This window comes from Aphis gossypii, chromosome 3 (assembly GCF_020184175.1).
Source record: "Aphis gossypii isolate Hap1 chromosome 3, ASM2018417v2, whole genome shotgun sequence".
Taxonomy (NCBI): domain Eukaryota; kingdom Metazoa; phylum Arthropoda; class Insecta; order Hemiptera; family Aphididae; genus Aphis; species Aphis gossypii.
In genome coordinates this window covers 1248344-1275614 of record NC_065532.1, presented here as the reverse complement: position 1 = coordinate 1275614, position 27271 = coordinate 1248344, and the positions used below count along the sequence as shown (strand labels likewise).

Below are 27271 nucleotides of genomic sequence, written 5' to 3'. Positions count from 1 at the left end.
TAAAACACTGGCTTTGGCGTTTAGTTAGTCCGGTGAACCTAATCATTAAGGGCAAGGCATGACATGTGCATTAGATGGATACATTAACATAATATATTATTATTATTTTTATTATTGTGTAGTAGTTGAAAGATTCCAACAAAAGAAATTGGTAGTGTAATGTGCGTAGTATAATATGCACTACGTACATACAACATAGCGATAACTATTTCGGAATTTCGTATATAAATTTCTTTGCACACAAATATCTTATACGATGGATTATATTTTAAAATAACCCGAAAAATAAATAAAAATAATATAGGTAGTTAGTTTATCAAAGCACTGACTTACCGTAAAAATCATCACAAAGACAAAAAACTAAAACTTTTCATTTAAAAATGTAGGTTTCGGTTTCCAATATTTTAAGGGTTTTTGGATTCCAGTACCAGTTCTTTTCGATTAGATTCTAATTCCCGAATTAAGAATCAGTTTCCATTATAAAGCTGATAAAACTTGTACAAGCTGTACTGTACCTACCTATTATAATATTAGCTTTTTAACAAATTTAAAATATTATAAAATGTAAACATAGAAAGTTTAAAATATATGAAATTAATTTTTTATTTCTCCCAAAAAATTTAAAACATAAGCTTACATCAAAGTTACCTATATATCTTAGCCTTATGTAAACCTATTCACTTTTACAATTTTTTACGAACCTATAATATTATACAGTAACTGAATCCTATGAATAATAGACAATAGTTGTATATGAACGGGTAAAGGATTCATATCTTTAGATCGATACCGGATTGTATACACCGCATATACAAAATAATATAACATAATATATGGTTTCTCCGGCTCATCGACCCGCGGCCATTTGGTATACAACGTGCAAACCTAATGCATCACGCGGATGCTACGGATCAGATCGTGCGGATCTCCCGGATCAGCAGTGCTGCGATTCTCATAACAATAATATACAACGACACGAAACGTTAGTAATAATATTATAATCATAACGATATTGCAGTACATCACAAACGAACCGCAATCGGTTAAGAAACGTGTGCAGGACGATCGGCAATAATTATTTTCGTCATCGTGGCGACCACATTTCTCTCGTATACATTTTCTGATATAATCGAAAAATAAAATAATATTTTCGTGTTATCGCCGTCGATTTTTGGAGGCTTAATAATAATATAATATATCTAATCCCACGAATTGTACTCTATAAGATATACTATATAATAAATTAGATAATTCGGACGAGACAAAACTATAATTTCATCTATAATGTAATTCACACGCATACCTAAGAAAAAACAACAACAAATAATCGTAATAAAACAAAAAAATTATAGTTTTAAAATACGATAAAAAATGAGTAATACCTATTTTAATTTTTATAATTAACAAAATAATAACATTTTTATTATTTAGTTAACCTAATCTTAGTGTTAAATGAAACTATAAAATATATTACCTATGTTTATATTGTATTTATGTAATATATGCGTTTCTCCCGACTAACTTTATTTAGCATTATAAAATTGAGTCATGTAATGCAATGGTTATACACTACATATTTTAAGATCAATATAAAAGAGAAAATAGAGTTAAAACAATAATATTATTAATGGTATATCCATAATATTGCGGTATTTTATCAATTATATGTGGTTAAGTTTGTACACACGAGAAAGTATATTTTTTATAGTATCTAGTAGGTATGTGTTGTGTATATAGAATTTAGAGCTATTTAAATATAACATTGTTGGTTTTGAGTTACTACGGATTACTCATGCAAGTCATTCATACATTTTGATACGTTTAAAAAGAAAAGGATTAATTATGTATAACTAGTTATAAGGTATAGCTCGGAGGTTTTTGTTTTAAAATACACCCCATCCAACTTCAGAAATCAGAAACATGTGTTTTTTTATAGTAAACGTACTCCAAAAATGTCAGTTCCAAAAAAAAAAAAAAATTCCCATTTTCAGAATGTGGTGTAGGAAACTAGGAAATGTATACTATTTCTAATATAATCAACACCAACACGAACGATACCGTGCTGCGGTTGTTTGGATTTGGAAAACTTAAACTGTGATTAATACACAGGACATGTGTCCAATGTCTATGTATGTAATAATTGCAAAAATATACTACATGTGTAACCTAAAATGTACACCACAGTTGCTATATAAGGTATTACACTAAATTAATATCAAAGAACGCTGTAAGATGATGTACTGATGTCGTGCAAAAATTCGGTGTGTATAGTAATAGTAGACTATATATAATTTAAAGACATAAAGTTATCAAAAATTTGCTCTTATATGGCACACGGCGACATCGCCACGATACCCACCCTAAAGCTTTTCTCACATAAACGAAAAATTGGCCGATGCACATTATTCTATTTATAATTTTAGTTAATTACCATACAAATTCAGAGTGGAACGTTTTAAATATACATATTATATAAATATTATGTAGTGATAGATTCATTGACTATGTACTGTCATATATATATAACATTTCGATAGTACTTGACAGTACTTTTAATACAACACTATCTAAAAAGTATATCTTCTATTCAGTTAGGAACTTTAGGTTTTTAGTTCTTACTTAAAGACATTCTTAAAAGTGATTTTAATATAAAATATATAGGATTAAATATTTTAAGAATGGTATTAATTTATCGGTATTCGGTATCTATGAATAATCTGCTACAGTTAAGCAGTTAAGTTAAAATATATATAATTTATACAATATTTAAAGAAAATAAATATGTAATTATAACTTTATACTGTAGCAGTATTATAATAATAATATTAATATATCTACTATTATATCTTCAAGATGTACCAACTGCGAAGTATTTTCTCGTTTTTTTTTTTTTTATTTATTTCGTCATATTCCATATAAATGAAACCTAACCTAACCGTGTAAAATTAAAAATTAAAGAATTAAAATATTTACAATAAAAATACTACCAAATTTATATTAGAATATGATGGTTGCGTTGTAGTATAAAATTGCAGAAATAAACATTTGTCAGGTATATAATATAATATATTGATTTATATTATTATATACATCAATACCTTTAATATATAACGCAAACATAATATACTTAATAGTTGTTCTTATCGACGTTGTGGTATTATGAGTAATAGATGATTTGGAATTTTTAAGTAGTAGGTACAGGAAATTATCATAATTTTAAATGGTATTCTTTTGTTTTTATTGTTTCTTTCTGATAATTAATAAATATAATTATATACAAATACAATATATTTCACATCCGTTCACTACCGACTATATTGTATATTTTATTATTTATTACCATTATAATAAAGATGTGCATAGAAAACTTGTTCGAAATTGGGTTATAATATATTTATGTACAGTGTAGGCGATCATAGGCGAGGTTTATAAATATTCGAGATACACCGCGAGCAGAGCTGGTTTTTTGAAGATGGACAATACAGCCGAAGTTCATGTGTATAATAATCACTGGTAATCAATGGTAGGTATACCGTTTCTATTTCCTATATTATTCCCATAGATAAGTATAATACGCATATTATCCAACGGCATAATATTTAATAATAATATTAAAGATTCGTCGTGGAAACGGCGAAGGCAGCAGATATACGAATGCGGTATGTTTCTCCATATATCTAGCGAAAGCCCATTGAAACGTGTGCATCTTATTTAAACGTTTGCATTTGACGGTGGTTATGGTACGTGGCGTATTATATTATTATACTAGCTATTAGTTATAATCCAGGCAAGAAAATCGGTGAAAATACCGATTTACGCGGCACGTCAAATACTATAATTTGGCGGATCATTTACAATAATAATATAGCAGTCTGTTATAGGAACTCACGACGGTCCAAGTGCATTTTATAATATTTACGTATGTTTATGCCATGTATGTATATTGTAAATAATAAAATGTAAGTAGAGCACCGGCAAAATAAATATGGTCAGAAACGGTATCGAATGCTGCTATATTTATAGTAAATACATATAAATTTATACCTAATATTATGTGTATGATAATATATTAGGCTTTTGTGTCAGATTAGATTTACCTACTGCAGTAAATCTGTAGCAGATGAGATATAAATTGATTTCATAACTTTATGAAAACTTTTAGTGACATTTTTGCTTATTTAGAGCTTTCAAGTTTCAAGTCCCTATTCCTTGCTTTTTTTAATTATAGCAGTATAACTATAAAATCACTATATTTCATAACAATTTAAGTATAAAATATAAAAAAAAATTGTGCGTATCAGTGGTGTAATTTGGTTATATTTATAGGGGGGGGGGGGGTATGAAATGTTATTACATTTCACCTATAAACACCCCCCTCCCCCAAAATTGTATTTATCATAAGCATCTCTTTTCAGTGTAATAAATGTATGTACACATGTGACAGGGAAACAAATAATTACAAAATATTCAATTATATCAGTAAATAAATGTAGTTAACCAGTTTTTTTAAATAAAAAAGGTTGAGGGGGGGGGGGGGTACGACACCCAAATCCCCTCTTCAATTACGCTACTAGTGTGTATGTATTTTTTAGAATTTTAGATTCTTAATTTTCTGTATGGACAATTTGCAAGGAATCTCTTATTATTACATTTTCATCCATAGGTAGTTAATTTAAAACGTCTATGAATAATACAAAAAAATTCAAAATATTTTTAAAATAATATCGTATTTGATAAATAATAATAAATACATTCATCACTTAGAATCTAAAATGATAAATATAAATATTTAGATAAAAATTCAAGTTACTATAGTGTTTCTACAAATATTATATTTGTATATTTATAATTTTTATATTATTTATATTTATATTGAATTATAACAAAAAATGAAGATTGAGTTGTTAAAAACAAGTTTTGTAAAAGAATTTCCGTTTTTCCAATAATGTTTTGAAAGTAGGTGTTTGGAATTATTTCTATATTAATGTTTTATTTTTTATTTTGACCCCATAAAGTACCAATTAAATCTAATTAATTATCAGAAACTGCTCTCAAAGTTAAAGACAGGCATTTCACTGCTTTAAAAAAAGATAACAAACACGCAAAGTATTCATGTTACAGTAAAAAATGACATGAAACGGAAAATAACGTTATTTTCAATACCTACCAAATATTATATTTTATAGTTATAAAATTAAATATGCACTTAAAAACAATTTTACCAACGAAAGTTCAACAAAACTCTAACCAGTGCTCTAACAATACAAATAATACAATGTTAAATAAACCAGAACAATACACAATTTTAATTTAATGTGCTTTCAACTATACCTCAATACCTCATCTCAACTTTTTGATCATCTATTTTTAATCAATCTTAATTGGTGAGTTTACCTGAACCTGCAGAATCATTCAATGATGATAGTAACAGTATAATAATAATAATTCATAAATATCCCGTGTCTGATTATTATCAAAATTTCCCATTTCATACGGTTATTAACGTAATTCATAAAAAATGAGTAAAATTTCCCTATTTGTAAGAAACAATAACGTAATAACCGGCGAATAGCGTTATACTCATACTCAGATAAAACATATTTTACCGTACCATAGTTTTATAATCAAAAAAACAAAACAAATAAATTATTGTAAAACCAAATATTTATCGCTCCACAGCTTCAATAAAAAAGCAAATCATAGTAAGCATATATTTTTTTTCTTAAATGGATACTTAACTGCATATAAATTTTCGGAGAATTAAAGTTCGAGTCCTTATTTGGCTAATTCTAATATATAATGCATTTTACATACGACTGCAGAAGAGTCAAGGATACATCAGTGCACAGGTTAAGGTTAGGCTAGGTTAAGTGCAGTAAACCTATTTTTGTTCAACACAGGTATATCAAAATACCAAAGTTATTGTTATAGATGAACTTAAATTTTTATTTTTGGGTGAAATCACATTTTATGTATATATATGAGGGTAATAACGATTAATTTTACAAATATACCTAGCGGACACCGCTTAATTAGACTCATGGATATAAGGGTTCAATCACTTATTAGACTCAAAATTGTCTGGGACAATTCGGATGTGTCCTTTCGTAAAAAAAATGGTAGAAAATAAATATTTTTGGCTAAAATTTAAAAATAAATTGGTTTTGAAAAGTTACAATTTGTTGTTGGTTATTAATGCAGATTTCAATTCATACTTTATAATGTGTGTTTAAGTTTTTTTCCCACTTAACCTATAAGATTCATTCGGTTATAAAGCTCACTTTGTGCTGGTCCAAAAATGAATCTTATAAGCGCCGTCCACTACAATATTCCCATGCTCCGGTTGCGAGCATAGGTCACGGTGTCGTATGTACTATGTACCTATTTATGAACTATCTATAATTTCTAGTCATAATTGGTCCGATACACACTCACACTCATACACTTAGCAGTACGTCGTCGTAAGTACTCTCTATCTCATTCAGCTATATATACCTGGACCATCAGTCATCACGAGATTTATTCCAACCGCCGAGGCCGTCACGCGAAAAATCCGTGGCTGAAGCGTTACATCGTTACATGTTTTATTTTCTTCCCCGAAATATGAACGACCTTGTACACATCGCGGATAACAAAAGAGAAGATCATCTCCTCGCTACTCGTTCCGTTTGGGCCACCAACCATAAAAATCCAACTTACCAGCTAAATAATATTATATAGTAAAGCACAAAAACCAATGTCGATACAATAAATGGAATATCATTTGTGCGATATAAATAATATGATAACAATAGTACCTATCATACTTAAATCTATTGTATATTATATACCTACGTGCATTTTGCTTAGAAAGACCTATTCCATACTCCCTCCCTCCCTTAAACTGGTACAATTGATTGTGTTCCAGTCAACGTCGAGTGTCTTCATAGTTCATACTCTTTAGTTTTTACAACATAATTTATATATGTATACATTATAAGTAATATATTATTTAAGTGATGTACATTCGCCTGGTATCATAAGTTATAACATATTCAATTCAATGTCCAATATATTATTATACAGGACGTATCTCATGAGATTCACCATTATAATATAATAATAAGGTATACTATTAATACTATTATCTATTGTTTAAAGGGCAATCGAGGCTGTCGTGGAACACGCTATCCGTGTACGTTTTGGTGCGGCTATTATACAGGCCATTATTTTAAGCGCATAAGTTTAAACATTTTAAACGGTATCTATATATCCATAGTTCATTGTATATACATACAGCACACACACATATATATATATATATTATATTGACTGCAATTAATGAGTTGGCTTTGCGAGTTTTAAAAGAACGTGTAAAGAACCTATATATAATCTACATATATTCTATATACCATTTAGATTGCAGAAATTAACACGATTTCCGTCTTTTAGTAGGTATACTCTTCACGTCAGATTTATATATTGTTATATAAGTCGAAGTATTTTAGAGTAACAGTTATTTTTCAAAAATCGTACAGACAGACGTCAGACGTGTTATATCATATTCAATTGCAGATCTGGGAATTAAAAACAAGATTATAATACATCTAAACTTTAAAGGTTAATACATAAACATAAAGGTATATAGGTATACATATTTTTTGGATTTAGTATTTCTAATAAAGATTGTTTACGCAATAATAATACACGAAATATCCTGAAATCGTACGAAATATTGAACTCAATTATTATTTCTTCTCTTTCGGTATGCAATATAATTTCGTAAGTCTATCTCTTTAAACGCAAAATATCATGAAATATTTTTCACGAATAAAAAATTCGTGAACATCTTTTACACACGAATTTATGACGAAAACGTGAAATAAAAATTTATTAGGTAGTATAGTAATCACCTTCAACTTTATTCCGCAGTTTGGATATATGTCCATTGTCCTTTCTATACAATTACATACAATTTTAATCCAAATATCGCCAAAAATTACATCTCAATCAAAATCTATAGATACTATTGTATATTATTAATTATTATCCATAGTTGTATTCAAAAACCATAACGTTAACTATAAAATTATAATAAAAAATGATTGAGGGAAGAGCTATAAGTAAATAAAAAGGACATTTGAACTTGTAAATGAAGTGCTACCTCATACCTGTAGTAGACTTGTGCACCTGAAAAAGGATACGGTTTATAAATAATCACAATACTCTTTTCTACTTCTTTTACAAATGTTTACAGCCGGTTGATTTTTGGAAAGCAGAGCGCGTGTTAACGATACACACATCAACAGGTTAGGTTAGATTAGGTGATTCCTTTTTTTTTCAGAACTAAACCAGATATAAGAAATACTGCAAGTTAATCATCTAATTTATTGCTCAATTGGAATAATAAGATGCGTAAATGATCAATTATCATGAAAGTAACAATCATACGAATTTATAATAATTATTTATCATAGGACCAATGAAAAAGTTAGTTTGACCCGAGAAAATATTGTGTTCCGTAAATCATAAATACTTATTACAATACTTTTAAATAAATAATTTATATAAAGGTATTTTATAGAAAAAAAAATTATAGACTAATTAATATGTTTCAAAACTTTTGGTAACTTTGCAAAAAAGTTACTGTAGAATATTAAATATTGAATACATATGTAACGGATTAGCATCATCAGAGCATATTTCGTCATTCTTTGTAATCTCGAACAGATTTTTTTCACATCAATAAAAGTAACAACAATAAAGTTTATGTTTTGGTAAGAATAAAGAAATTAAATTATGAATACATGAATTTCAAAATGATTTAGTCCGACTACATCAGAGTAAATCCATTTCGATACAGCCTGCTTTTATTATTAACAAAAGGTCACAATGTCACCTTTTAATCATTTGTTAAAAAATTAATGACATAAAAAAAATTCGTTCTATTCAAATTTGCTATTGAAAATAACATTTGCTATTTTAAAAAATTCAAGTTTTATTACGCATATTCACACTGAAAGAATTCTAAATTTGAAAACCATAAAAAAATGTATAATTTTATATTCTCTATTTCCTATCGAAAACCCCATATCAATCTGAGGTCAATCGACTGAAATATTTCATGTTACCTTTAAAAGAAAACACACTGTAATACTACATAGCACATATATTTTAATATTTTACTTATAACTGTAAAACGTAAAAGCTAAAAAACCTACAAATATATTAAAAATAACATAGTTTATAATTTTTTAAATTATTTCTTATTTTTTAGGTTATATAATACGCTAGTCATTATTTTAAAAATGAGATATGTTATTTTATAGATACGCGATGTCACCTATCCAATTTTATAGATGTGACGAATTTATCTAACGGAATCTATTTTTAATTACATCTAGTGATTAAGAAAAAATAAAGGTACTGAACGTTAGAAATAGCTGTTTCGGAAACATACCGCAATTTGTTAATTACACACCATCTGACCATGATACAAGAAAAATAATACAAGTTTATTGAAAATAGGTATGCAGGTATCTAAATTGGCATTTGTTGTTTCAACGTAACAGTAACCCGGTTTAGTTTTCTTTCTTAAATGTATACGTGGGTGCTTTAAATGGAAAATCATTAACGTTTTTCAGAGCCTACATGCACTGGGCAGATGAACCCAACCGAGTGGAAACGATGACCATTCACGGTCTGTGGGTCACACCTACTCATGTTTATATATCCTGGTTCAATATATGAACACTATATTATCATAACTTATAGTTTATAGTGTTTATACATTATACATATTATATATTATTATATTATTGTTTACAGGGCATGTCAAATTTAAAATTTTATTTCCAGAACGTTAAATAGGTAGTAATTAAATTAAGAAAACGTTATACCCGTAGTGTTGTCTCCATCTTACACACGTATGACATAGATAAAACGCTTTTACGTAACCTGAGTAGAATTCCCTCAATATTGGTTCTATAGAGTAAATATACCTATAATAAAGCTGAATTGTGACAATATTTCTGAGGACAAGACGCTGCATTTTTTTTTAAATTTAAATTTTGAAAAGTTAAAAGTCATTTAAAAATGTTGACATTTTCGCTATTTTTAAACGATATAATGAACGTTATATTGGTAATAATAGAAAAACGTAGCGTCTTTCCCTCAGAAAAATTATCACAATTCAAGTTTATAATAGGTATATTTACTCTAGAACCAAAATTGAGCGAGTTCTACTGAGACTGCATAATGCGTTTTGTCCATGTCGTAAGTGTTTAAGACGGAGACAAAATATGTGGGTAAGACGTCTTTTTAAACTAGATATATTTTAAAATCTGAGTCGATTGGTTTTATAATGATTTGTAAGTGTGTGTGTGTGTGTGTGTGTATACGTGTACTGTACACGATAAGTACTTAATAAAATACTTTAATTTTCAACTTGAATGTGGTTTCAAATAGGAAATCGCAGAATCTGGTTTGTATACTTGAGAGAAGTCAAAATTTAAAGTAAAAAAAAAAAAATAAGGAAAATGAGGAATTTTCACTCAAATTGGCATAATCGATATAAGATATAACTCAAACAAATAGCTGTAGTTACTCGTACTTGAAATTTTTATAAAATGTTTTTATTATAATTTTCTGTTTACGATCAGATTTTAAAAATATTACTTGGGTATCTACTTTTTTTAAACATCAACTTGTGGCTTTTTTTAATAAATTTAAAATATAAGAGCTACCTATACCTTATAAGTATACGACTTTTTATATATATACATATAGGTATATTTGAGACAATCGAATTTTTATAACTGATATATTAATAATTATAATAGACAAACTATATAAATTTTAATGTAAAAATTGGTTTTATGAGTTCTTATTTTTTTTAATTAGTTAACATAATATTATAATGTATAGACAATTATAATTTATTGAGGTCCGGTGAAATTTTATTTATAAGTCAAGTTTTATACATTAAGTCTAACGACTCATGGGTTAATACTTCTTTCAGTTTATAAGTAGGGATATTATTTTAAATTCATGTAGAATTTTATTATATCTGAAATAACAATCAAAAAATAACTAAAATGGCCATACACTATACATTTTAAGATTTTTTTTTTTTTTTAATCAATATATCTACCTGAAAACAGTATGATCAATGTGGAATGTAGTTTTATTTTATTAATTAAAAATAAATTAATGAATAATTATGTTGATCATATTTTATTCATATAGGTACTAGATAGTAAATGATCTAAGGTTGATACTGTAAACATAAAGGAGGTTACCTATTAATCATTTTTCTTGTAAAATGTATACCTACCTAAATCACATATTATATTATATTGGCATTGATCACTTTACTTAATAGTAATTATATTTTTATTATATTTTAGTAATTCATTAAATAATAAAAAACGATAAAATAATAATATTTATTTTTAAAAAATAATCTTAGATAAAATATAATTTTATTTAAAAAAAAAATGTACCATAAGAATTCGTCTTTGTGTGTTTTTAGGTTAAGGTTAGTATTGTTTAGGTTATAAAATCAAGAAAATAACAATAAATATAGTAGGTATATATTATATACATAAGTTACCTAACCTAGGTAATACCTTACTAATAACTAACAAGTAATAAGTTTAAACGTTTAAATTGCTCAAGGTATTTTCATTTTTTTTAAAAATAATACGTGATCAAGTACAAGAATACAAGACTTAGCTATTATATATTTTTATAATATTAAATAATACATCCATGTTTATAATTTATAATACATGAACACCTAGGTTTATTTAAATACAAATTTTACCATATTGACTGTAACTAAATAAACTGTTTAAATTACTCTAAAAAATATAATTATTGTATCGTTAGTTTTGAATATTAATAAGATAGTAGATATAAATATTATAAATACAATAAATTACCTACAATTTGTATTTACACCCTATATTGGCTATTTGGCTAATAATTATACACAACTATATTCATACTCTATGTCAGCAGTTCCCAACCTTTTTAGTTGTGCGGACCACCAATTTTGTAAAAAAAATCTTTGAAGCCCACTAATACCACACCTATATATACGTATTCATAGGCATAAAGTGTATAATATATATTTAATATTATATTGTTCACGACCCAGTACCATGCAGCTTGCTCGAGGCCCACAAGTGGACCGCGGTCCATGGATTAGGAACCGCTGATCTATGTCATCTATTTAACATAGAGTCTATGTTCTACCTCGAGTTAAGTATTGAATATAGGTGTATATATATATAAACTATAACATATTTTATAAACAATAATAATGATTGATAAATACGTTTATAGGTACACGTGTGTCGTATGTATTTTATTGTATTCTAATTGACAATTTTAATTACAGTAGGTACCTATTATTCGCTTACCAATAACCATCGGGACTAATCGAACTAATCAATCGGTAAATATGAACCTTAATTTACATATTTAATACCCGGGAATATCCATTATACCAATTAATACAATATTAAATATAGTATAGTCCAGGGGCGGCCAAACAGTCGATCATGTTAGAATTTATTTTTAGGGTCACGCGCCCTACATATTTCTTAATAATTATATTTATATAATAAAAAAAAAAAAAAAAAAATCTCTGAAAGTCAATCATCTAAGGTTAAGTATATTACTATATTTTTAGTAGATCGTGTCTAAAAAAAGTTTGACCATCCCTGCTATGGTCTATATAGGTATCCTGCATTATAAATACATAACACTCGTATTATCATCATTATCAGATTATATAATAATAACTAACAAGTAATACGTAATCCCTTTAATAACTATGTAGAATATATCTTATTAGTGGTAGGTAGATGTTCAAGTGTTTTAAGCATTTAGTATTGAATGTGTCGGATAAGTTTCCTTTAAGACTAATTCACTGTCATAAATCTGCATGTTTTAAAGAGTTAGGTTAGGATTTTTATTTTAAGTTTGTTAAATTTAGTACAGCAACTAGTTTATTAGGTTACTTTAGTGATCACTTAACATTAGAATAGCAATGTTAGCATTAAAATATAATTAAAATTAATCGTATACCTAAATATCTTCATCACATAATATTTAATATTTATGGTCCAAAAATGGATAATATTTTAGAAGTTAAAACAATAGTAATTTAAGTAAAATATATTATAATACATTTTTTTTTTATAAGTAATTTAAATACAATATTATTTTCTATCTAATAGAAAACTTTAAACTTCCTAATAATATAATAATTATTATAATAAATAATAATATTCGATACTTTAAATTTATTAATTAATCATTCTAAATATCCAGTCTATTTGATTTGAGGGTATTTATCTAATTCAATTAATCTAAATAAAATATTTCCTATTAAAGTTAAAAACACCTATATAACAATAGATTTATTTATCGTCTTTCAATAGGTAATTAAAATTCGACAACAGCAAATTCCTACAGTGTTTTTTCTTAAATAAATATAAATTTTTATTATTTCACATATTATAATGAGTATAATTTTTTAACGACATCATACTTAAAATATACACAAGTATAACGACAAAAAATAAGTACACTCATAGCATTTTGACTCGTCACGGTGAAGTAATTATGCATAGCAATGCGGACGATAACGATTTTGATGCAGATACATTTTATGGTATACGTATTAAACTATAAACTACAGATGTATAATAGTATACACTATATTATATTTATAAGCTATATTGACTGTAGGTATATTAAAAATGACAATTACTTAACCATGCCAATGTATTTACGTTGTTGTATAGATAGTTTGTTTACTTATATAGTTTATAATGATTAGTGATTACGTATCATTAGAATTTAATAAAAAAAATTAAAAATACCATACCTACTTTTTTGGTACCTACAAAAAAGAAATTTAAAAACTAAAAATTCTTAAACATGGAATTACAGTATTTTTTTTCACAGCAAGAACCAACATTATCATAATTTTTTTTATAAAATCAGACCTTTATTTATTTTTTAATAGATTATCTGAGGTAGCTCTTGTATTCTTGCATAAAACATTTGATTGTCATTCAGAAGACACTTAATTAAGTTTTAACTATAAGTTACAACCTTCTATTGTTATAAGTTTAGTACCTAGTAAATTCATCAATAGTTTTAATTGGGACAATAAATTCTGGAATAAATATCAATTTAGGTATAATTTATATAAGTCTAAACGCCTACCTATTTTCTAAAAAATATAAATGTTTTTTGTTGTTAACATTTTCAATTCTGAATTTAAAAAGGTAATTACTTAATATATTGTATAAAAGTATACATAAATTTGTATATTATAAACTATGACATGTACTATATACATAAATAATTCCTGTATGAAAACTCACCCGTTGTAAGAATAATCCACGGTTTCTCGTCGGCTGCAATGTGAACTAAAAGCTTCACAGAAAAATGTATTGTAAACTTAATGCGTTAGTTGCGAGTGTCACAGGCCGGTCGTATGCACCCATGTAAAGTTATAACAACAATTTGACGTATTTATTATGTTATTATTTATGAGTATATTGTCACTTAAGACAACCACACAGACATAGAAAGCTGACGAACCAATTGTCGGTGCACTGGAAAAATATCATAATCAACCCGAGGTAGGAACACGCGACGAGTTAGAAACGCGTGTGGCGTGAGACTGAGGCCAGCGAAACCGTGCAGACTTTAGTGTCGTCGGCCGGGAACGGTGATGAACTCGAACGTGTCGATGGGCCGCGCGCGTGATGTGAACCGGAAAATTCAATTCTCATCCGTTTTTAGCGGGTCTCCTACTTGATTGCGATGGCTTACAGCGCTGCCAATCACGATGAAATGATCCTGAGAATTTCGTTATAGCACGTTTGCCGGCACTGTGACAACGGCCGTCTCTAACTTAAACGTTTTATTCTATTTTTTTGTTTTATAAACCTATTAATTAATTATTATAATTTATAGGTAATCTGTATTTTTTCGCTAGTACATCCATGATCTATATTATTTTCTTATTTGTCGATTAAATAATTGTATGTTAACATTTTTTTTTGAATTTTCATCACTAAAAGTCAGTATAAATATAAGTATTTAGAACGTTTTACAGCGTACAGACTTTACCTCCAAAAATACCAAAACCGGTCCAACAATACTTATTTGTCGTCACTATCACGATTAAAGATATATTAATTATACATTAAGCTTTGTATACTAAGTTGAAAAATTACAAAAATTAAAACATTGATATTTTGGTCATAACTCATGGCACAACGAGTAAAACTTTACTAAGTAAAACGCGGCTTAAGAGCTTAGATATCAACTTACTATCAAGAACTGATCTGACGACGACGTTATCAAGTCCCTAAAGATTGTTATTATTATTTATAATATTTAATGTTTATGAGATATTGATATATAAATATAGTAACATAATATAAAAAAAATTTTCATTCATAAAATCTTTACGTTTTAATGTTTTTTACAATTCTATGCGCTACGCACTATCGTGCTCCGCGTTCGTGCCGACGATGGTCTATGAATTCTAAGTCACGCGTCGTCTATTGACAATAATTCTGGACGAAACGTAATTTAATAACGACTGTTAGCAGTAGGTTGTGATTATCGCAAGTATTATTTGTGCATTTTGTTGTTACACTATGTTGGGTTCGCTATCGCCCATTCTGGTCAAGCCAGACGTGCCATAAGGGTTATAAATATTCTTGATAAGAGACATGAAGAACGGTGACGACGACGACGAACTGCACCGACCTGGCTGTAGCCGTGAAGGGTTATCTGATCAGAAAGAATCATCTAGGTAACTAAATGCTAGATTTAAAATTCATTTGTAACCATTTACAATGTCTTTCTGGTTTGTTCTAGGTTGAATAACAACGTAGCGCATAGCCATGATGGTTCTAATACTGAAAGTTGTCTTGATTGTGATACCCCTGAACAACATGACCACATGATCGCTGCTAGTTTGGTACGTTGTGACCAGGAAGATAGTGATTCGGATAATGATTCTTGTATTTACACTTATCGTGGTGATCGGCAAGAACCAGCAGTTGAAAATTTACCTATAGACAATAGAAGTACGTCACCTTTAATGGATTACTTGGAAATGGACTTTGAACCTGAACCAACTGTTAACAATGTATCTGAAGACGAAGAGATTACTGAACCAATAGCTAATAACTCAAAGTATTTATTTTTTTTTAAGTTTTGTATATTAGATTCATGCCACTTGTTTATGTAATTGGCTTTATAGCATATAGAAAGTTATTAATTACAGAAAAATAAAAAATACCTAATTACTATTTTTGTTTGTTTAACAGTGGTACAGTGCAGTTATTAAAAGACCTATTGACTTCTTGTTCCGATGTAGATCCTAATCTTGAAGAAAACCATCTTGATGTTACAAATAGTGTGACTCATGAGCCAACCAATCCAAACCTAATCCCTCGATTGCCAATATCGAGTTCAATTATACCTACTCAATATTTTAGGAGTCTTAATACCAATCTTCCTGTTTGTAAAGAAGAACGTAATGGATGTATGAGACGTAATTCTGATACCACGGTAATATAAAATGTTTAGTATCTAGTTCAATTTATGATTATTTTTTATCATTATTAAATATTTTTCATCAGGAAGTATGTCAAAAAATGAAAAGAATGCGGGTTGATGATTTAACTTGGATTAAAGAAATGGTATGGTCAGAAAAAGAGGCCGCTCAATTTCAAGTAAATCAAATTGGTGTATCAGCATGCGGGGCAACTGCAGTTATAAATACTCTGGTAAGTTTGTAATTTAAATATTTTATGATAGGAGTAAGATTTATACTAAATAATATGACATTATCATCTTTTAATTTAAACTATTTTAACTCGTTAACTGCATACTGACTCCAATTGGCGTCATGAGGATCATACAACAATGCGTTTAGAACCATGCTAACACGATTGGCGTCCAATATATATTTAAAGTAAATGGTTTATAATTCCCTACACGTTGCTGAATGTTATTTTTTATTATTTTTACTGTGATTAAACGCATGTTTTAAAATATTTATTTAACCTGACCATATAGAAACAATTATTTATGTTATTTTTAGAAAAGTGACTTATACACTGAGTGAGAACAACAAAAAGACGTACATAGTCAACGTGTTAAATATTAATACTTCTTATTATTTATATGCATTCACGCCATACATAATGATATAGTTGGGCATGGAAAAAATATTTTTAGACCATGCAAATAATAATAATTCGTTTCGATCAAGAGAGTTATATAAAATGTGTTGAAATATTTAAGTATTTTGTTGCATTGTTGATTTCTAAAAATATTAACACTAAAATGTTTTAGGACCGGAGTTAAAAAAAAAAACGTTTTTGAAAAGGATTCTAGAATAGTTTCCCTAAAAATATAATATTTTACAAATAAAAACTAACAAAGTGCCAAATGTGATAAGTTCCTAAATATTATATTTTATACTTTTCCTATAATAAACCATTACTATAATTATTACTTGTTGATATAAATAAATAAACCTCAAGATCAAGACATAAAATCAGTAATATGGTTAGATGTCTAATCATTTAGACAATGCCTAGTTTTTCGTATACTAAACTTACTAGACTTATCTAGTTAACCCAGAACCATCTTCGACTCCTTGACATGGAAAATGGGAACAGTCCTCTAAAAGCAGTATGTCACTTTGAAGTTAAAAAGCAGCTGTAAAACCGTTGATTTATTTGGCCTACCCCAAATATTTGGGAAGAAGGCGAAGAAGACTCATTATTTCAAAATCTAATCATGTTTTTGATTGTATATTTTTTATATGATTTTCAGTCGAAGTAAGACAATATTTTTTACCATTATAATTTTTTTAACTTTTAACTTTTTTAAATAATATATATTCTTAATTTCATATTTTGAAGCGGAATATTTTTTGGATTATACCTAAAGCGCTGCTAGTCAATTAATTTCTTTTAAGGCGGGAACAGGAAGAAATTTTATTAATGAGAAATTGAAGTAGTTTAATATCTGAGTAGAATTTTTATAGTGATTTTTCTCATGTTTAACTGTTTGATAATTCTCAATGTATAATAAATCATTGTTTAAAACTTATTGAAATAGTTATGATTTTAAAATAAATGTGCCCCGCCTGTACACTAATACAGTGGCAACAAACCTTTTTTTGCCAATGGCCATAAATAAGAAGAAAAAAATCTGGGCGGTCCTAGAATTTAAATTTTTTCTTTTAATTGAATATAATATTTTATTGTTGGCGCATCTTATATAGGTACACTGATATTTTAAATAAACTCATGCGGGCCATATTTGGTCATTACTGCACTGATAGATGCCCTATAGATTTATAATATGACAATTTAACTATAAGTTTATACTCATTAAATTTAGTGTATAAATTATTTTATTATAAATATATTTTAGTTGGCTCTTAGGACACAATTCAATTTAGACCGTATAGTTCAGATTATTGGTACCCGCTTGCGTGATGAGACTGCTCCACTTGTTCCGTATTTGGAATCTCGAGCTGTAGCTGGTTGCATGGCCCAAGATTTGGTTAGAACTTTAGAAACCGCAACAGATTCACAAGTCAGTGCTAGGTTTTTTGCTACTAATCAATATTTGGATTTACCTCTAGCTCCATGGCTTGCAACTTGGATAAAAAAAGGTAGTTAAATAACTAAGAAATTCCAACTACTATTATTATATTATAATTTTGTACTATTTGTTATAGGTGCTGTTCCCATATTGACTTTAAACCTCCAACGTGCAGACGTGGCACCTTCTCTTGTGCATGATAGTTGGCACCATCAAATGGTCTATGGGGTATCATATAATCCCCTACGTCCTGAATTTGCTCAAATTTACTTAACAAACCCACTGAGCATATCGTGCATGGATTCATTAATTCCACAGTTATTTTCTCCATCTTCATTGATGATTAAAAGAGCTGATATATTGTCTAGGTGGACCCCTCAAACAGATCTCATGTCCTTGGCCACACATCCTAGCCGACATTGGCATAGATTTAATGTGTTAGGTATATATATTTAAACAATTTCTGTTTTAGTCATCAACAATAACTCACAATAACTGTTGTTTTAGGACAAGTGGTAAATCTTTTACGTGAAGAAAAAGAAAATGTCAAATTTACTAATCATATTGTCATACCAGCTAATTATAAAAGTGGTATAACTTTAGCAATGAAAACATCATCAAATTATAGCCATGAATTAAAATCAGTGCCAGAACTAATAGATACCAAGAAATAAAGGTATTTATTTATTATGTTTAAACAATAAGTTATAACTGTCAAGATATTTTTCATAATACTTGAATGAATGTTAAATTGTTTTATTTGTTTTATGTATTTTATTGTGTAACCTATATTTGAATATAACATTTCATAAAAAATGTGAAATAAAATAATAATTAAGCCAATCAATGTTACCAACAAAATATTATTAGTGTAATATATTTTATGTTTATAAAAATGGTATGGTTAACTAAGATTGATAAAAAAAAAAAAACAATTGATTTCCGACATTTAAGTATTAACTAACAGAATGTAATCCTTTGAGTATAAAAATAAACATATATTTATATTTATTATGAATTGAAAGTAAAGTGTTAAAAGTATACTAATGCTATATTATGTATATGCTAATTTTTGAAAGTATATTTCATGAAATTATATTATCAAAAATGTAAATAAGTTAAAACCAATCTGATTGAAATCCGTATTACAGTACATCCAGTGTTTGATTACTACAAAATTCAGTACTTCAGTGTTCAGTACTTATTCTTGTTTTGAAAAATCTTACTAGTTTTACTAAATTTTCATACCTTTTAATGAAGTATAAAATACAACAAAAATTTAAGATAATTTAAAAATCACATTCCTTGGGTAAGCTAATTCAGCCACAGTTAATTTGTTTTTAATTTACTAAGTAAAATATGAGGTAATGTTTTTTAATTTAAATGGAATTCAATATAAATCAAAAATGGTTAAAACATTAAGTTTAACACAAAATGTAAATCTAATGTTTGTATCAGAGGTTTCCAACCTTTTTTGACTCACGGTACCCTTAGTCATTTTCAAAAAATCCGGAGGCACCCTATCGACTACTTCGGTTTTATTTAGCAGTGCATATGTATAAAAATAGTCTATAGTATTATATTTTATATAACAAATTTCTACATTGAAAATTAACTATATATTTTTATTATTATTCCATAAATAATATATTTCAAATGAATTCGCTGAACCCTAAATAAAGTTTGCGGCATCCTGGTTGGGAATCTCTGGCTTATATTTTAGCTTCTATCTCTTGTCATAGTTAGTTCTGAATTTAATGTTTTTTGTATTGAATTATTATAAAACGGTATAGGTAATTATAACAAAATATACATACATTCTTTGATCGACATATTTTAATACAAATGTACAGAAGTCATCACTTAAAATCATGTAATCACTTTAAAAGTATAAATATAATACATGTAAAATTATACTTAAATATATTATTTATCAATTTAAATAATATATATATTTTATTTTAGTACAACAGATAAGATATTCCTAACCTGGAGGAAGGTATGCTACCTATCAATACTATTGTTGTTAGTTATAATTTCTAAATATTACATTTAACTAATAGAATGTATTAGATTTGTTGTGTATTACCTTTATAAAATAATTGATTTCATTTACGCTAGGTAAATTTTTTTGAAGTATATTTGTTATAATACTCTTTCACTGTATTTTAAAGTTACACTAGGATTTTTTTTTAAGTTGACAATTCATTTTTTAAAGTTTGATGAGTTCAAAAGTTAGGTACTTTAAAATAGTATCATTAGAAATAATTTTGTTCTAGATAAACAGTTTTTACATTTATTTTTCTTATAATACCGTAAAATACTTGAGTGATCTTAACTCATAATAAAATAAATCTAGCAGTAAAAATTTTTTTCATACAAGTAGCCACATAACTATTGTATTTAATTTACTAATTTTATACCAAAGGTATTTATAATTATAATTTGAGTTAAAATAATAATAATACAAAATAAATAAAAATAACATGGCACAGAGTTTAATGACTGAAAATAAAGAAAACAAAACATTAAGTGAAGAAATGTATAGCTAGTTATTATTTTATAATAAAATAACTTTGACACACTTCATTTATAACTTTCGTTTTTTTAAGATGACGATTTGGTGTTGAACGATTAAAAATCTGTTGTGTACAATGCACTAGTTATATTCATCTGCCACTTTGGAGGAACTGATTTTTCTGTGCAACTGATCATCACCTAAAAACACCAAAAGTATAAATTTAAAACTAAAGAACAGAAATATTAACTTTGAAATTAATTTGATAGAATTGTTAAATGTAACTTATCAAAAAAATTAAAACTGAGTATTCATAATTGTATTATGATCTTATTGATTTAAATACACTAGAGAATTAAAAATACATCAAATTCTATACTAAAATTTCTTGTTGGCATAATTAAAACTAAGTTTATCAATTTAACTTTAATTTCTATTACTAAATTATAGTTTGGACATTTCTGCTCTCAATTTTTTAAGTATTTCATAATTTGGACCACTCCTAGGCTTTGGGCTTTGATTTCCAGGTTCATCTAGTTTTTTCTCACAACCACTTCCAACATTTTGATGGCTGTACAGTCTTAATAAAGACCCAAAATACTTAATATGAGGGTGTAACACCTATGTAAATATAAAACAAATTTAGAGTTGATCTAAATTTTAAATATTCTTATGAGTATTTTTAAACCTTCAATAGAGCTTGAGCTCCTTTTTGGCGTCCTTCTCGTTTATTTTTACAAATAACAGTGGCAGAATGTTCCTTGACAGTCATGGTACAACGATAAAATATTTCAGAATCAGATCCGCTTTGCATACTTTGCATTTCACACTTTACATTTGCATCTTCGCCAAAATTTCTATAATTCAAATCCAAATAAATATTAAAAAGGTTATTTAATCAAATTTAAAAAAAAATACCTTTTTACGCAAATCTGTAACATATCATACGGCATAGATTCAGCAGCTTGGGCACAAAATTCTGGTATTCTAGAGTCTTTAATGTTAAGTTTGTCAAAAAGCTGAAATATTATGATGTAAGATTTAATTGATAAATAAGTAAATTGCTGATACTAGTAAGTAGATTTAAAATTACTTACTACATCGCCATCAAAATTACTGCAACCTTGACGTTCATTCATTGCATGTCTACGATTAATTTGAATATGGTTTTTAACAGATGGTAATAATATTTCTAATGTAGCTCTAGCCGCATCAAGTTTAGCTTGTTTTTTGCTTGAACCAATACCGATACCATATTGCATACCATCTAATATTACTGTGGCTAAGTAAGGATACCTAGCATTCTCTTAAATCATAACAATTTATAATTAATGATTTACATTTATAAATTTTAATAATTAAGTATTTTATACCAACCAAGTTCTTTAAACTCATATGATGGCTGTGTCTTAAGTACACGTTGAATGTATTCGTGCAATATGCTAACATAGCTTTTACCATTTAGATTAATAGTCCATTGATCATCAGGATTAGATGTATTACAATCACTTTTAACTGAAATATATTATTTTAACATAATTATACAAATTACTATAAACTATACAATATGATAATTATTATAGGTATAAAAAAAAATAATAAATTTGACATATACTTTATAAACTCTTTTAAGCAGTCTAAATACCAATGAAATATTTCAGATTTATCATAACATTAACAGGGATGAAATTCTATTTAAATACAAATTAGTTTATGATATGATAATTGATAACTAAATGTATTCAATGTAAAAATTTTTTAAATTTGACTCAAAGAGAATTAACCCCAATTATTTTGTTCCTACATGACATCCATATTGTATTTATACAACTATTATTAATTATCAAACACTTAACAGCGAGGTCATAATTTTACCATAATCAATTGTATATTCTATCAGTAAAAAAAAAAACAGACAATATTAAGTGTAAGTAATAATAATAATTATTATTAATGAATATTATATTGTATAAATATCTGTAAATCGTCTAGCCGTTACGCTTAAACAAAATAATAAACTATTTTCAGATTCACAGATAATTATGCAGTATAATATTCATTTATATACAACAATGAGCTTGGTTTCCAATTGAATAGTGTAGGATATTTTATAGTAATAATTATTCATAATTGAACTTATTACTTAATAATGAATTTAACACAACTATTATACAAACAAAAACAAATAATATGCATCTATAATACAATAAATGGTGGTAATAAAGAAATATATTATTTATAATTTAAGATAAATAAGGTACTCATTATCCATAAGTATTAGACAGTGAATCACAGATGTGTCCAAACTTTAATAATCAAGGGGAACAACTAATTTTTAACTCAAGACACCTATATTTTTTAGAAACGAAGAAATATCCATTTTACATGATTGATATCTGTAGTATATAATATAATAACAAAGAATTGATAACAAATGAAACTAATATAATACAAATTTGAACTGATTGAGTCACTTTTTTTTCCAAGAGCTTGACTTTTTGTCTCTCATAAATACGCTTTTATGTGGTGAATAAGAATATTTCTACTATAATTGGTGTCATGAAATGGAACAAAAATAAAAGAATAAGACCCATACGCCAGCCAGCAAGAGAACACTATTGGGTGGCAACCAAAACTCGTCCATTCTCACACATTTCTCATCACTAAACCTGCCCAAACACTAGCCACTGTAACCGTGTAGTGAGTGGAGGAATTTATGGTATGAGTAGATATTAAAATGGGAGAAATTTGCTCATGAAACTGCACAGCTCATTCATTTAAATGTGTCAACAAGTGGCATTTTTTCACTGGCCGGAGTATTGAGTAAAAAAGAACTTTAGACTTCACTAGGTAGAGAAAGAAGAGGAGCATCTACATGTTCCATGTTATTATACAAAATTTATTTTAAAAAATGAAATAAGAAGCCATTATTATTAGTCTTATATCGTTTTCACAATTATTTTAATGTAAATGATTGATCATGTCATAAATATAATTAAAAAAAAAATAGATAATGTATAACAGCAGAATTTATAATTTTGGAAATAGCCATACAGGTACACTTTATAAATCAAATAATTGTACAAGAACTATTAATCAATATATCTAGAATTTAGTTATAAATATTAAAAATTGTTATTTTTAATTTACTCACCATCATGTTCTTGAACTGGAAAAGACATTAAATGAGATTTATCTTTTAATTTTGGAAGATCTTTACGTCTTCGATCAGCTTTTACCATTCTAATATATTCACGTCGTTTATCCCAAGAACTAAACAAGATAAATTACTATACTAACATTCTATAATTTTAATAATAAAATAATTTCTCCACCTAAATCTCATAAATTTAATATTTTTGAATTTGAATAGTTTACTGCAATATTCTCGATACTGTTCATGGCTTAATGTTACGGGGCATCCTAAAGAATAATTTTAAAAACAATATAGATGACTCAGATAAATAGATATTTATTGTAAAGTATTACTGTTTAACTCTCCGTTACTTTCTGCATTCATTTGTTCTAATTGTAGTTTATAATTTAAACAAGGAATATTAGCTACCGGAATTTTATGGTTCTATAAAAATAAAAAAAATACATTAGATTTGTTTATATTTTATATATAATATTAAAATGTTAATTCTTACCTTGAGGCTGTTGACCCCAAGAAAATATGGTTTAGAAAATGAACAAACTTTCATTTCTTCATTTAAATAAACTGGCATGCCACTGTCATGTTTACATTTTATCCATCCTTCTGGTAAATCGTCATCAATACATCCATCTTCATCTAACTCTAAAATATTTAAATATTGCTAATGGTCATAAGTAAACGTTAATTTAAGCAAGTTTAAATTTACCATATGTAATAGATTCATCAATAGTTACTTCACTGTTTTGATATTCAAGCTTCACAGTTACATTTTCAGTAGAAATTGTAGCCTAAATAAAACCATCAATATATTAACAATAAGTTAAGTGTATACGACTAAATAGATATTGAAAGATGTCAAAATATCAATTATTAATATTATATTATTATACCTATTAACAGAAGACTACTAGGTACTTGTGTGTTATCGTGACTACCACATATTATGGATTATAGCAACGGTGTGTCCCACTCTAATTTGCATTTTGCAAGTGAATTCTATTTCTAATTCTATTAGGGATAATTAGGGACCAGCATTGCCAATCTCTCGCTCGGACATTCAAAACAAAAATATCCCTCAATATGCTATGGAACACCACCTACGGTAGGTCATAGGGTTAAAAAAACGATGCCCATAGCCCATAATTTGCTAACAACATTATCAATAAAGATATTGCCATTAGCTTTGGGTAGTTTTGTATTATTATAAACGTATTAAAAAGACGTGAATTGCATGCCATGCGTTTGACATCAAGGTAGTCGCGATAATGCACAAGTACTGACTAATATTTATGGAAATAAATGGAGCAGTTAGATACTTTATGGTAAGCTATTATATCTTTTTTAAAAATATGAATTATCAGTTAACTAAAAATATTAGTATATTTTGATTTGTTCAAAATATTTTTAAACACACCACTGGGATGAAGCAATAAAAAATAAGTATTACAGGTACCTGCTGCTGATCATCACAATCACGTATATTTGACACGGATTCAATATTTGTATTTTCTTCTCTGGAACTAGAACTGTTGTTTTCAGACATCATCAGTGAGCAAGATAGATAACGGATTACCAGTAGTATTTCACAGATTGTGGCAGTAGTGAAATTGTCAGCAAACTTATCGTATGTACGAAAGGTGTCAATACGACAGCGTTAACTAAGATTAGCTGCGATATAAAAATTATTGCACAGTACAAACGATAGTTGACGCACGACGTACAGACACCTACCTTAAGACTAGACACACAACAAATTAATACTAAATAAAGTGTTAATATTTTAATTTTCTACTATGAACAGTGGTACGGTGATAGATGGTTATACGTACTGTTAACTGTTAATACCAATTAGTACGATACTAAACTAATTACGTAGGAAAATTACGGAAACTGTAAATAGAATTATACAATAGAATTAATAATAACTTCTTAACTTAATATAAGTTATTAGTTATTCAACATTTACAGTGAAACTTGATAATTTTTATAACTATTAATACTATTATAGGAAGTTCATGATTAAGATTTTAGATTAATGTCTGTATACCGTATATATGAGAAGTATACTATAGGTAAACAGGTAGTAGCCAATAGGTACTCACTAGTTTACTCAGTCTTGTTAGTGTCTATTAAAAAAATGTTGATCAGCAATAGGCGGTTTAAAATGTTTAAATAATAAATTTCGTGTACAAATGCGAACTACAAAATATAAGTTGTTGAAGTCTAAACTAAAAATTAAGATAACACCAATCAACAACTCATATGCTAACCAGACGTTACCACAGCCCACAATGTAATGTCCATGGCTAAATATATATATTTTTTATATATATATATTTAGCCATGGTAATGTCTGGGGGGACCTAACCTAACCTTATATACGACCGGGGTTGTAGTAGTTACTACTATCTCACTATTACCACGGTTATGTACTGTTAGGGAAGGATACCCGCGCCTCAGAACACTAAATTTTGTCTCAATTACTAAGTATGCTAATTAGTAATTATTATTGTATAATGTAAAAGACAAAAGTATAACACAGCTCTGTCCACAGACAATAATGAGTACCAATGACAGCGAATTGTAGACTAATTCAACTACAAAGTACAAAGGCCACAAAAACTTTACCTTCAAAAGTTCAAACTTTTAAAAGTAGTTAAGAAAATAACGTTACTCTAGTCTCACTAAGTTTTGCCCCTCAGAATGCAACCAAAATGTTAGTTATTACTATATGGTATATTTAATTATTGAAATAAATATTATTATTATAAATAAAATTAGTAGTAATAGTAAATACTAAATAGTACATTTTAAACATTAGACAAAAAATAAAATAAATACGAGCAAATGATCAAAGTCCGATAAAAGACTGAATAATGAATATAAATTACAAATTACAATAATTATTTACAAATTACAATCATCATGACGGTATTTTCCCG

At 27.5% G+C, this 27271-nt stretch overlaps 3 protein-coding genes across 4 annotated transcripts in view; 1 reads left to right on the top strand and 2 right to left on the bottom strand.

Annotated features, from left to right (window-relative positions):
• The window catches only part of LOC114123090 (cadherin-23), a 34129-nt gene extending 19325 nt beyond the window's left edge, over positions 1–14804 (bottom strand). The window contains exon 1 of one of the 2 annotated variants that reach the window (XM_027985955.2): positions 14388–14804. The gene's annotated coding sequence lies outside the window, so the exon portion shown is untranslated. The remainder of the gene's footprint in view (positions 1–14387) is intronic. The other variant, XM_027985954.2, reaches the window with a different exon arrangement.
• Positions 14805–15388: 584 nt separating this feature from the next.
• On the top strand, positions 15389–19497 carry LOC114123095 (uncharacterized). Its single transcript, XM_027985957.2, has 7 exons — positions 15389–15835; positions 15901–16221; positions 16356–16599; positions 16671–16817; positions 18481–18724; positions 18791–19096; positions 19162–19497. Exons 1-7 carry the CDS (start codon positions 15753–15755, stop codon positions 19326–19328), a joined length of 1512 nt encoding a protein of 503 aa, XP_027841758.2. The 5' UTR covers positions 15389–15752; the 3' UTR covers positions 19329–19497.
• A 1633-nt stretch (positions 19498–21130) lies between these two features.
• On the bottom strand, positions 21131–26219 carry LOC114123098 (microprocessor complex subunit DGCR8-like). Its single transcript, XM_027985960.2, has 12 exons — positions 25783–26219; positions 25036–25117; positions 24823–24971; positions 24662–24752; positions 24508–24595; positions 24327–24445; positions 22550–22687; positions 22270–22478; positions 22091–22191; positions 21861–22029; positions 21613–21793; positions 21131–21372 (listed from the first exon to the last, which is right to left on the bottom strand). Exons 1-11 carry the CDS (start codon positions 25873–25875, stop codon positions 21617–21619), a joined length of 1416 nt encoding a protein of 471 aa, XP_027841761.1. The 5' UTR covers positions 25876–26219; the 3' UTR covers positions 21131–21372; positions 21613–21616.
• Positions 26220–27271: the final 1052 nt, after the last annotated feature.